Below are 13951 nucleotides of genomic sequence, written 5' to 3'. Positions count from 1 at the left end.
GCAGGAGCTGCTTTTGTTGCCTGCAGGAGCTCAGATTTGTCCTTGTATTTGCTTAGATGGGTTCCTGCAGGAACTGAGTTAGGTCTGTGCTTGAGCTGCATTGAGTGCTTGCAGGAGCTCAATCGGGTCCTTGTGTGAGCTCCCTTCCTGAAAACCTTTAGTTGAGTGATCGCACTCAAGAGGGTGGCAGCAGGAGCTCCATCGGAGGTCTACCCTTGTGAAGCCAGTGGCAACAGGAGTTCAGCCCAGCCGTGTTCCAGTAGAATCTCAGTCACTTACATTAGCTCAGTGGGGTGTACGAAGGGCAACGTTGGGCACTTGTATGGGTTCAGTTAAATGCGCAATGGCTCAGTGAGGTCACCAGAAGGACTAATACTAGGGTTGTAATAAAAAAATAGGAGGCGTTTTACTGCACTTATCTTGGAATACATTAAGATGCCAATCACTCTGTTTGAACCCTATGCCCCAAGACAAAAGTGCAAAGAATATTTGCTGAAACTATGGCTGATGGAGCATTTATTTCAGTACTGGGCTCCTTTCCCATCCCTGGGTGCCAGCAGCACGCTGAAGAACCTGATCCACTGGCCTGCGCTCGGTGCCACTGCTGCATGCATGGTTACCTACAAGCCTGTGCGGGCTGCATTGATTACAGCCCGTCCTCTAGGAGGAGGAAATTAATCAAATGGATTCAGGAAAGGCGAGAAAACAATGCAAATGAATGGACCAGAATAGATATCAAATATGGGTCACTGTATACAAATCAGGGGGGCTGCGTGGTTATTTTTATGAGCGGGATAAAAGGAAAAAAAGAATATACTTCACACCTGTAAGAATAACAATATCAGGAAATATAGAGAAAACACATAGAATGTATGCTCCCTGGAGATTAACCGCGAACATCGCTAATTGCTTCACCTGCTTACAGTGACAATTTTGAATTTGGTGGCATGAGGAGATAAACGCAATTGTCACAAAGGTCTATTTATAGCAGGGATTCTTCTAGCCCTATTCTTTGTACGTTCCCAGCGTGCAGTTGTATTTCCCACCGCTGCCTCCGCTAGAATAGGAGTAAACCTCTTCAGGGCCTGAGAAGACCCCGGATTCCTCAAGTAGCGTTCGTCGCCAGGGCCGCATGTGCAAGCTGTGCACCTGCACAGGGCCGCCAAACCCCAGGGGCCGCCACGCCAATATATATCCTTAGATACATATTTGCGTGGCGGCCCCTGGCAGGGATTTGGCGGCCTCGGGCCCCCTACCTACACTCCCTGCTCAGGGCCTCCGTGAGCCTAGAGCCGGCCCTGTCGTCGCCTCCAAGAGAACGCAGGACCCTGGCCTGGCTGTCTTCATACATGCCTGGTCCACGCGGGGTGGTCCTCGGCCGGGGTCTGACGACCTCCCCTGCCTGCTCCATGCGGCGGGCGCCTCTCTCACTGGGGCGTTCTTCAGAGGTGCTCGCGGGACGCGCCCTCTGCAGCGGCGCGGGCTAGCAGGCGGAAACACGCAGGGCTGTCTGTCTCGGACTCCATATTGGAAGAGGCCATGTACTGTCTGTGCCCTTCAGGGAGGCACTTGCAACTGTTTCATGTCGTAGCTCTGTAAAGCGGGGCGCACGAAGGACACAATAAATCCGAAAGCAACCAAAATCTGCATGGTCTACGTTGCACCCTCATTTCTCCATGCATACATCCAGCGAGGGGCAGGCAATCAGCTTCTACAACCTGAAATCACAAATGTTTGTGTAGGCACCCCGAATGCACCTTATTGTTAAGAATGTTCTAGACACTCTACCGTTCACATCACAGAGCTCCAATTACATAAATAACACACTGCAAGAATGCTGTGCAGGCAAATGGTGCAAACAAACGTGAATCTTCTCATACGAATCCACCAAAAAGAATGTGGCTATTATCACGCTAACCAGAACTTGGAATTCTGAAAATTGGATTTTTCACTTTTAATTCGTAACCATAACTACTTTCATAATGCTTTTAAGTGAATTTCACTGCTTTAAACATGCATTAAAGTGTTATAACTAATTCTAACTTTCAATTCACATTACCCTTCATGTTCTCAGTGAATGTATAGAATTCATGGAAGATGTCCCATCCGTTTCCCGTGGTAACGAGAGGCAAAACAAACAATCCCTCCCAAGTTTGCCTGCATTACCGTGGTGGCACTGCACATAAACTGCATTGGGGTACAGGAGAGCAGAAGCGGCTGACCTGGGATCTGGGAGGGCCCTCCACCAGAAACGCAAGTCTGTGCCTGTGGAGGGTAAGAGACAGAAGAGGAAGGGGAAAGGAAGTGGCTGGAGACTGCAGCAAGAAGGATGAAGTAATAAAGGTGTCAAACATCAGGGACAACTTTGATACTTTGAACCGTATATTGATTTAGTAACAAACTAAACGTATGTGTTTCAATCCACATTTTTATTCCAGAAGATCACCTCACTTGCTACGATTTACACATCAGAGCTGCTTTGACAGAGAATAAACAAGCATTTACAATGCAATGGTCTCTGCATTATTAAAGGTAGAGCTATTGGCATTGCTCATGACATTTCTTTTTTTTTTTTTTTAAATCATAAATAAATGGCATTGTCATTTATAATGCCAATAGCTTAATTGCTTGCAGATGCAAGACCTATTGCATTAGCACCCACACACAGAGTAAGTAGTAGAGTAGTAGAGTGAGTAGTTGATAGTGAGTAGGAGAGAGTTATTAGTAAAGAGAGTATTAGAGAGCGAGCAGTAAAAAGTGAAAGAGTGAGTATTGAATAGTGAGAGAGTGAGCAGTAAAGAGTCCTAGAGCCACACACATTTACATGCACAGCCACACCCTTACATATACAAAGTGTATTTTTAGTTTCAGTAGTAAACAGTGAGTAGTATAGCGTGACTTATTATGAGTGAGTAATGTTGAGTAGTAGAGAGTGTGTGTGAGAGAGAGTGTGTGTGAGAGAGAGAGTGTGAGAGTGTGAGAGCGTGTAGGCAGGCAGTGTCTGCTTCAAAGTGCTGCCGCGGCCTGCATTTATTCACTGGGCCCCGGGAGGAGTGGCCTTCCGGGCGTGGCAGCAGCTTCAATTTACAATGGGATGCGACGGTCTGAAGCTCTCTAGGCAGCAGGGGCTTCAAAGAGCTATGGGGCCTGATTTAGTAGGCGGCAACCGGCGTCAATGAGAAGCACAGGCCTCAATGAGCTGCTGCAACCCGTGCTCACTAGGCAGCTGGGCCCTCAAAGACCGCAGATGTCCTGTGTGCTCTAAGCCACACGTTGTCCTGCAGACCTATGTTCTCTAGGCACCTGGCTTCAAGGAGCTGCAGCATCTCGAGCTCTTTGCTGGTCTTTGCTTCCTAGGCAGCGCGGCTTTCAAGTTTTACAGAGGCCTGTGCTGTTTCTGCAGTAGGAGCTAGAAGTAGTTTCAGAGCAAAAATGATCTAGGCAGGCAGGGCTTCAATGAGCTATAATCGTGTGTGCCCTCCTAGTAGCAAGGGCTTCAAGGAGCTGCAGCATCTTGAGCTCTTTGCGCGGCCTTTGCTTCCTAGGCAGGCAGCGCGGCTTTGAAGTGTCACAGAGGCCTGTGCTGTTTCTGCCATAAGGGCTAGAAGGGGTTTCAGACCAAAAATCACCTAGGCAGGCAGGGCTTCAATGAGCTGTAATCGTGTGTGCCCTCCTGGTAGCAAGGGCTTCAAGGAGCTGCAGCATCTTGAGCACTTTGCGTGGTCTCTGCTTCCTAGGCAGCGCGGCTTTGGAGTGTCACAGAAGCCTGTGCTGTTATGTAGTAGGAGCTAGAAGGGGTTTCAGAGCAAAAATTATCTAGGCAGGCAGGGCTTCAACGAGCTGTAATCGTGTGTGGCCTCCTGGTAGCAAGGGCTTCAAGGAGCTGCATGGCCTGTGCTGTCCGGCCGGGGCGGGCAATTTCTAGGCGGGAAAGCACTTTATTATTATTATTATATAAAATTTATAATGCGCTCAGTTACCCAGGGGCATCCCGGCGCCGTACAGAACAAGAAGAAGCGCACTTTATCACTACACTGGAAACAAATAGGTCTTCAGAAGTTTCCTAAAGGGTAGGATCTTAGGCTCTGAACGGATCTTAAAAGGAAGGGAGTTCCACAGTGCCGCCACTTGCACTGAGAACCGCCTCCCCCCAGAGCGAGCTCTCTTTACTCTGGTTGACTGCAAGAGATGTCTTTGGTCCGACCGCAGTAGACGTGTGGGCTTATAGGGACGAACCATGGGGGCAAGGCACTTTAGACAGCAAGGGCTTCAATGAGCTGTAGTGGTTTGTGCTCTCCTGGTAGCAAGGGCTTCAAGGGGCTTCAGCGACCTGTGCTGCCCGGCGGTGGCAGGCGATTTGAGTAATAGGCAGTAATGGATTCAATGAGTAGCAGCTGCCTGTGTTCTCTGTCTGGCTTTAAGGCGCTGTACTGTCTGTGCCCTCGGGTCAGCATAGGCTTGAACGAGCTGCGCGGCCTGTGCACGATCTTCGAGGAGCCTCAGTGGCCTGGGCTATTTCAGCAGCACCGGTTGGAAGGAGCTTTAGCGACGGGCTCTCCCTGCTTGGTGCTAGGAGCCAGAGCGGCCTTTGCTTGGATAGGGAGGGCCCGGGGCTGATAGAAATGTGTCGCTCTCGTGACAGCTGGTGAATAAAACGAAGCAGAAGGCGGTGCATTGTGTGTTCACAGGTCAGTCACACATCTCGGCAGTGACTGACTGGCCTCTAAGCACAAACTTCTCGCCACTCCCAAACATTCCCGTATTCATTCACAGCAGAGGTCGATCACACTTGTGCCAAGTTGTTGGTGGTGTGACAGGCCGGTGTTGGTGTGTGGCCAGAGAGATGAAAAGGAGATGGGAAGGGAAAGGAGGGGGGGTGTAAGCAGGTATAAAACGGCACCTGCTGCAACTAAAAATGACGAAAAGCAGATTAGTCGGAATAATTTGAGTCTAGTCAAAGGGACGCTGCTGTCTACAGGACCGTGCGCCCCTCTGAACATTGGCGCCCTGGGCCTGAACTGAACTCGCCCACGACAAACGCCAGCCCTGCCTCTCGCCCGCAAGCTGCTTCAAGAAGCTGCCGCGGCTTATGTTTTATAGGCTGCAAGGGCTTCAAGGAGCTGCAGCGGCTCGTGCTCCCTGCTTGAAGTGAGCTCTAGGCATCACCGGCTTCAAAGCGCTAGCTGCTGCATCATGCGCTCCGACCCCGGAGTCTCAGGGACCTGCGGCGGCCAATGCTTCCCGAGCCGCGGCCTCTTCTGCTTGTGCTCCCACAGGCTTCAAGGCGCTGCAAACCTTGGAGATCAACACTTTCAGCTGAATCGAAGGCTGGGGGAATAGGGAGTCCCTGCAGGTGAAGCGGTATCACTTAGAACTAAGGGATGTGTGTGAGGGGGAGGGTCGTATCATACATATTCACAAAGCCAAGGAAAAGTAGTCACACTCTCACTACTCGGAGTAACGGGGAGGGAGCGGGCAGGGGAGAAACAGAGAGACCGGCACCGAGAGAGTGGGAGGAGCCAGGGGAGAGCGAGACCCGGATAAACTCTCCTGCCGTGTGCTGAGGTGAGAAAAGGCGGTGGGGAGACCACTCTCCCACCAGTGCAGAGGTGAGCAAAGACAGGGGAAGGGGGGAGACCACTCTGGAGCGCGCAGGACGAGAAGCGCCGAGATAACAAGAAGCACTTCCTTAGCAGCAGTAATCACTCGTTGCCAGAAGCGCTCTGAGAGACTGCTGGGGACGGGAGGGTAGAGGGAGGAGGGAGACTGGATGGATGCGAGCTGGGAGTGAGAGTGCAGAGAGGTGGGAGGTTACAGGGGAGAGGAGCGGGCAGGACTAGTAGCGCCGAGAGGGAGCCTGCCGGAGCAGGGAGCTACGGACTGGGAGGACGGGTGAGAGCGAAAGGGAGTAGGGAGGTGGGAGTCTGCAGGGAAATAGCAAGAAGGAGACAAAGGAAAATCAATGGAACAGTGGGGAAAAGAAACGAGGAAAGCGAGAGCAGCCTACCTTACCAGCAGCAAAATGGCGGCCTCAAGCTTCCGACATTTTTCGGATTTGGGGGCGTGTTTTGCTGTCCTGAGTGACGGACGACGTCACTGTCTAAAGAACAGCAAAACTTACGCCCCCAAATCCGAAAAAGACGGGGCTTGATTGGAGTGACTCCCATCTCTTCCAATGGCTGGCCTCCGTTTAGGAAGCCAGCCAATGGAAGCGAACGGAGCTTAGAGGCGGGTCTAAAGTGCCCTACTCCAAAACATAAGACCTCCGGACCGGAAGCTGCTTCGCAGCTTATAGGTCCCTCGACCTAAAAACTACTGAGAACCTGCATTCTCTTGACCCTAAGAATAAAGAGGATCAAACGATCTCACCAGATCGCAAAGGCTAGAATAGATAAGCTTACTGGATGATTACAACTTTAACAAATCTCAAACAAAGCGAACTTACATTGGCGTTGATTCTTCAAAACTAACGGTCAAAGTATGTAGAATAGTGCTTTTACCTTCGCTATTTCATCAATGAAGCACACATGTGTGACAGGATCCCTCTTCTTAATTAGCACCTTCTGGAGATGTTGCACCTGAAACATGACAAGTAGACAGTGGGTATACTTGAGTACTTGAAGGCGAGTAACCACATTACCCTTGAAGCCAGGATAAGCTGTACCTGCACACAAGCCGCACAGATCTGGTCCATGAGTTTCTCCATGTTGGTCCACAGGGCAGCACGGAATGCTGCGCTGTTTCCTGGAGTGGGCATTGCCGCTCGCCCAGGACCTCCTGCACAGTTGTAAGACACAAGAAGGGTTTGAAATCAGCAAGTTTGGAACTGCTATGAAAAGATGCACATACCAAGTTCTATGACCCTTATTTTTAGGGAAGTAAATTAATTGAATATTAGATTAGCACTTTTTCAATATTTATACTTTTTAACAAGGCTGGCTTAAGTGTTTCAGGAGTTGCACTGAAGCCTTTTTTTTCGCTGAAAGCAACAAATGAAGCAAAACATAGCAGAAAGGACTGGTTCATACAAATAACCCACATAGGGACTTAACCATGCTAAAAAATGGGCACAGTCTCACAATGGCTTGATCCATAACCAGAAGGCGCAGGGTACCAGGATGTGGACCCACAGACCACAGCCCATCCTTCCAGGAGTGTGACCTTGTTAGCAACCAAGCCACCCTACCTGTTGGTTTTGACTGTCTGAAGCCTTTTTGGTGTCACCATTTTAGGTCTGGGGCCCACTTGGAACTATGCGGCCCTTCCCAGTTCTCACCTCGGATATACTAAGCTCGCTCTTTTCACTGTGGTTGTCCAAAACATGCCTTATTTTGGCATTTCTGCATGCTTACTGTGTCTCAAAGTGGTCTGACGCGGCCAAAAGGAATTGTAGCGCTCCATGAAATTGTGTAAACAAACAAGGAGCAACTTCTATTGTTGGCTCAAATATTCTTCCCCGTTTGCTTGTCTCAGTCTTGAGAACAGGTTTGGCTTAAAAAAGGAACAATCTGCATTCCTTAATTCTAGATGCAGATGGTTCTTAAGTAAAAACAATGCAAATTATCTCTAATTTTAGTTCTCTGAAGGTGGCACACTTTGTTAATTCGCATGTGTGGCCACGAGCTCATGTGATTTTATTTGTCAAGTTTTTAAGTGATTTTCTTCTGGAAGGAGATGATTACTTAAAAGGAACATTTTGTTTAGAAGCCGTTATAAAAGTACACCCAGAAACACCAAACATCGCATTTAAATAAATGAACATCCTAAAAAACCCTTATTACACATTCTCAACGAGATCAGCAATTAAAAAAAAAAACCAATTACAAACACACAACAAAAGACTGAATTCCTGAGATACTCCCACTGAGGCATTAACAATCATCGTTTTCCCAACCAAAAGTATCCCAATAAAATAAAATTCGGCTTTTCTGACAACAACACACTAGCTTTTGGCATGCAACCACTTTATACTGCCACCGCCTTCCTCCATCATCCACTGCAGCTGCTGTGTCTACATACAATATGTGCTGGTTATGGTCCAATGAAAAGAAATCAAACACAGATTGGTACTTGCTAGCATCCAAGGAGACTACTATGACCTGGAGCTCTGGTGTGGCTATATTACTCAGCTTTGGCAGAAGTACAAGCATCATAGACCGGCCTGAAGGGAGCAGACCCAGAGAATGGTAATAGATGAACTCCTGGGAAGATGATATTTGACCCGATGTTGACACACTCAGGACCTAAAGGCAGTATTTGGTGCCTAAGTCGACAAAAGATTCCTTAGGGACAGTAGTCAACCAGTCAAAACAATTTCAGTTATTTGTGAAATGAAGCAAAGATATATATCACCACTGTACATCTATAGTTAGGACCGTGTTTACATAGGAAATTGATCTTTTTTGTTTGCTAATAGCTTTGGCGTCGTTTGACCAAACTTCACAGAACTATCAACAAAAAAATGTCATCCTGTTCAGCACTTTAGACACTCTACAGCCAAAACGGCTTAACAGAATTGCACTAAATTTGTCAGCAAGCTAGATCGTTACCTAGAAACTGTGCTTTTCGTCATTTGGTGCAAATTTGTTCAGCCGCTTGTGAGAAAAAAAGTCTCCACATTTATAGCTATCTATCAATACGGTACTACCAAGGGAGTACCAATGTACTAAATGGCAGATGAAATATACTGATTTGGCTGGATCTGCAAGACTGAGACCTGTCCCCGGGACTAAGGGCTGTGATTGACTGGCTGCTACAGGAAGAGAAATGCTGCGACTTCCATTTTAGGACACAGGGACTCAGTCCCCATGTCCTGAAAAAAAATAATAATAAGGGAGGAGGGGAGGGGTACCCTGACGCCCTGGGGTCCTGAAGGTCAAAGTGATTATTTTTTTTTGCAGTGCTGCAGACTTGCTGCACTCGGGGCAGAAATTCAAGGGACTACTGCAATATTACTGTGGGACAAAAAAACATTGTTTGGGTGTCCATCGGTTGTTGCACAACCGTGGGGGGGGTTGTCCAGCAGTGGGGTTCGGCCACCCGCAGGGGATTCTGTGCATGGTGTGGGATTGGACAACCCCGGTATGGATTACGCCTATTGGGTAGGGTAGTAAAAATGTACTTTACATTACAAAAATTCTGTAGAAATTCAGCAAAGATGAGACCTCACATATTACATCACTCATGACATTTTCTATTAACCATTGATAACATCATTGACGACATCTGAAATTACATAATTGATGACAACACTGTGCATGGTGGGGGTGCGAGTGATAGCTCCTTGAGTTAACTATAACTGGTGAATAATTTCAGTGTTTTTTAGAGTTTTAAATGTATCGTTTGAACTGACATTTTCACCCAACGCTGACCAGTGTGTGAGTGTGTGTGTGGATATATATATATAATCTTCAGCAACAAAGAACGGCTGCACTCGGTGAACTAGAATTGTAGAGATTCATTCAAGCACAAACTGTGATTTGTGCTCAAATAAATCTCTACAATTCAAGTTCACCGAGTGCAGCAGTTCTTCATAGTTGGGAAAAATATTGGGGACACTCAGTTTGTTTCCTACATCTGCACCAGCTGTTATACACACACATACATACAGTCGCCACTGAGTAGTTATGTATCAGCTGCACTTTTATTGTAAGGGCTTTTTTATTTTAATCATGGACAGATTTGCACCAAATGTCACCATAACCCAGAGATGCTAATATGGAACACATTTACACCTTTTACTCATTATATTCTTCATATTATATTTTTACATGCTTATCTTAATAATAATAATCCACATTAGTAAAGCGTGAACAATCACCCATAAGGGTCTCTAGGCGCTGGGGGCCGTTGGGAAGATTAAGCAAGCTATTGCCCAGAGTCACATGGTGCTGGGTTAATCTGCCGCTTGCGCTGGGGATCGAACCGTGATCCCCAGATTCCCGCGTCAGTCGCCCTGGCCGCGGCGCCACACCTCTCCTCTTCAGGCAGCCAGTTTAAAAAACAGTTTTTTTCCCAGTCCAGCTAGCATTAGGCCTGTTTAAATCCGAATATTTAAGTTTACCTTTCAAGAACAAATTTCTGATAAAACAATGGACAACAGTGAGAGCCAGTGGATTTATGCAATTTCCCTGGCTGGCGCCCTTACCAAATAATTTTGGATTTACCATATTTGCCACAAGTTGCATAATTTGATGAATTTTATAAACGATTTTGTTTTTTAGCTCAAATGAAGAGCTTCTCTTTGCTTCTTCCCACACTAAGGACCTCGCCGGCTGCAGCAAAAGCCTTCCGCCTACTGGGAGAGAATTGAATGCAAGGCCCAGTCCAGCATGGAACTTGCAGATTCAGACCGTCCTTTCAGGGCCAGAGATACTTATCTAGAAGTTATTGGGCGCTAGGTGGATGGCATAGCCCCCTGACCCTTCTATTAGCCCCCCACTGCAGAGACCATTGAGGCTCAGGTTCTCTGCCACCCCGGTTCATGAACTGGGTCACCAAGACTGTGAACAAATGTGTCTTATGTTCAGGTGAAGTCCTTCTTCCTCTGACACAACACCCTAGCAGTGAGAGAGTGAGCCGCATTGGAGCCCAGAAGGATATAATGAATGGCAACTGAAAAAGGAATGGGCTCAGCTGTGAGAAGTTGCTTCCTATGCCGTGTGAGCTGTTCCAATGGGGTCTGGGCTAAGTAGCGATGCCAAGAGGCAAGCACCCACGCAACCTTTTCCATAGTAATCAACCCTGTTGCATAATGAATGCGATTTCTGACCCTTACGTGCCAAGAGGATTGGGACTGATGCCTACAACCTGTAGGATAAACTTTATTGAGCTGGGCAGTTTTTAAACCCCAGGGCACTTTTTAATAGTGGTGATTATGGTTAAGATCTTTGTTCCTGGTTTTATTTGTTTGGCTAAAAGTTTATGTTCAGGGCTTGTGCGTTATTAACTGTGAGTAGAGATATTATAGGGCACAGACGCGGATTAAAACTACACTATTGAACCCGCAGGAGATGGAGCCTGTCGAAATATACTTATGGTCCTCATAGTCTGTATGTACTGATGACGGCTTGTCACCGATAAATTTTTTTTACAATACAGTGGATTTTATACATTTTATGAAAGCTTGTTTTTGAATGTTCTACTTTAAATATTTATTATTGTACATTTTCCCTCGATGCGAAATAAAGTTTCTCGACTGACTGAATGAGCGAGCCCTTGACAATGAAAAGCTGTGTTGGTTCATGAAGATGGCATGGGAAAGATGAAGCTTGGCTCCTGACGGACTCCAGCACCCAGCGCTCTGGCAGCAGCAGTGACTGCAGCACGAGTGAGCAGCCAACAGCACCCCTCTCAAAAGAGGGTGTAACCGAGTGATGGGCGATGACCACGAACAGTGACACGGAGTTACTGTGCAATGATCTCCCATGCACCATGCAGAAGAGCCCTTGGGGCAGCCATTTTAGTGAGTTTGCCTTCAGCCGGGAGGGGTGTCATTTATACTTACTCTAGACAAAACACAGCACATGTAATTACACAAAGAAGTGTTTTAATACAAGGGTTTGCTCGCTGAGAATTCCCACAAGTAAGTAAGTAAGTAAGTCAATGTTTATTGATTGATTATTTAAAATCTTTACAAAGAGTGAATGAGAATTCCAACAAGAAATGTCCGAATGAGTCTCTGGAATCTTGAGAGCATATGGTGAATGTCTCTTTAAAGCACTAGAAGGCTGAGTGAAAGGCAGCGACGTGACAACATGTACTGAGCTCTACGATTCACTTACGAAGGAACACGTTATGAGCAACTGTTTGCGCTGACACGATTGCCTAATAATTGATAATGATTTTAAAACCTGTAATGTATGTGTTTGAAGTGAGTCTCCTGAATCACTGAATGTCGGTCTCCGTGTCAAATTATTCCCGCAGTGAGTAAGCACACAGAGCTACAGACAAGAAGGCGACAAGATCCTGCTTCTAGGACTGGCGATACATACAGTCAAATTATTTATGGTTTTACATGTTCTGAACAAAGTATACATGCTTCCGGCTTTACAGAGAAACAGAAGCCTTAGTGCAACAAGATGCAAGAAATCGAAGCTGTACCTCTTGTCTGTAAAGGTTGAGTCAGGATTTTGATGTCCAGGGCGCTGCTAATATTTTCTTCAAGAGTTGCACAGTACCCATCCACAACGTTATTTACGGTATCCTTCAAACTCCCCAGGTTATAAAACACCTGCAGTGCTGTGCCCACCTGGGTTGGATTCTGTGAAAGGAAAGGACATTCTGATTTAGATAGTGACATTTTAAAATATGGTAACATGGTTTTGGATGAGGCGGAATCACACAGTGAACATTTCTACAACCAGAAGGTTTCTGCCCCTACTTTAGGAATAGGATAGGTGATATCCATCTGTGGCTCTCCTGAGATCTAAAACCTGTACAAGGTTTTGGGGAAAACTGTAAATCCTCATAAGCAAAAGGAAAAAAAGAGTGAATGTCTCGTGGAATTTCGACTTTCACAACAAGATTAGTAAAAAAATAATTACAAGCATTGTCAAAGGAACATTTTTTGAACGGATTTTAAAACATGACTAAATGGATTAAATGATGGCTGACACAGATGTGTGCGCATTCACAGCACTCAGAACACATTTCTAAAATTTAAACAAGTGGAGTTCAAAGATGGATAATGCATCGGAGGTGGCTATGTCTGAATGCATTTAGATTTATTTTAAGACATCTCATTCAAAAATGGCCACTGTGGCTGCAGGTCCATCTGTGACAGCCATCGCTGAATGACATGTTACCATAAAAAAACAATGATTCGTATGCGCCTTCCCCCTGCATTGCTACACACATGGGTGAACATCTTGAAATGTTCAAACAACATTTTTAAATACCCACCACCAATACAGCAGTGGGCACTAAATAGTGTGTGTGTGGGGGGGGGGGGAGGAGTGGAAGGGGTAGATAAGACATACGGTAGGGGCTAGGGTGAGGATGCTGCGTGGGAAGGGTGAAATGGGGAACAAATGGGCGGTGGGAAGCAAGACTGAGAGGGAAGTGAGACAGACAACAAAGTCAACCAATCATAAGCAACGGGCAGACTCAAAGCCCAATCTATGTATATGTAATGTTTTGGAAACACTAGGTCTTGCCAACTTACAGTTAAAGCTGTGTGTAGCAGAGACTTAAAAATGTCAACTTCAAAAGGAAGGACTGGTATAAAGGAGAAAAGGGCTGTGGTATTACGCTATCAGCAAAGCAAAACATCACTTCCAGTTAGAGTAACGAGGTGCAGGGTTAAACTGATTAGTGAAGGAAAGGAGTGCAGCCACTTGCAAAGAGCAGCAGGGAGATAGATAACAACAAATGTAACAGAGAGGGTTAAATATTCTGTGCATTTTCAGATGGTACAGCTCATGAACTTCTGTAAATGCTGTTGTATGCACTTTATTTAAAAAAAGTCGGGAATCAATGCATCCAACGCAGTCGTAGGCAAGCTGCGAGTGATTGGAGAAAAGTGGGATATTCCGTAACTTAAAACATTCCCCAGGTGTCAGATTGGATCCAAAAATGTTCAAGCAGTACCCTGGTAGGTTGCATCATCCAGCTCTGCACCAGCCGTGATGTGCGTGGTGCCTATATAGGTACCACCTCAGCAAGCTGATGTCAGTTTCTTTTTGCGACTTTCCACACCAGAAGCCAGAAGCGCAGAGCCACAAAGAATGCTGACACACTGGTGTGTATGCCTTAGGCCCTTAGAAGGGGGACCCTGTAAAAATCAGTTTGCAGAGAGGGGAGAATGGGAGGGTCGATAAGGAATTTGCAGCTCAATTGAGCCTCTATAAAGCGTTGCTGAAGGTAAGTAACTTGTTCATGTAATAGAGACTTCTAGCCGCAGATTCCTTACCTTAGAATAGATACTCAAGCAATACCTTCCCGGAGGTGG

The 13951-nt window shown here is 46.5% G+C and overlaps 1 protein-coding gene across 1 annotated transcript in view; it reads right to left on the bottom strand.

The window, feature by feature from the left end:
- Positions 1 to 13951, bottom strand: part of COG5 (component of oligomeric golgi complex 5) — a 1467851-nt gene that overhangs the window by 648630 nt on the left and 805270 nt on the right. Inside the window, exons 8-10 of the mRNA XM_078680311.1 lie at positions 12103 to 12262; positions 6665 to 6777; positions 6501 to 6578 (exon numbers count right to left, since the gene is read on the bottom strand). Of these exons, the coding sequence (XP_078536437.1) occupies positions 6501 to 6578; positions 6665 to 6777; positions 12103 to 12262 (351 nt within the window). The remainder of the gene's footprint in view (positions 1 to 6500; positions 6579 to 6664; positions 6778 to 12102; positions 12263 to 13951) is intronic.

This window comes from Lissotriton helveticus, chromosome 1_1 (genome assembly GCF_964261635.1).
Source record: "Lissotriton helveticus chromosome 1_1, aLisHel1.1, whole genome shotgun sequence".
NCBI lineage: Eukaryota > Metazoa > Chordata > Amphibia > Caudata > Salamandridae > Lissotriton > Lissotriton helveticus.
Note: the sequence above shows the minus strand (reverse complement) of the source record. Positions and strands in the feature narration are given on the sequence as shown.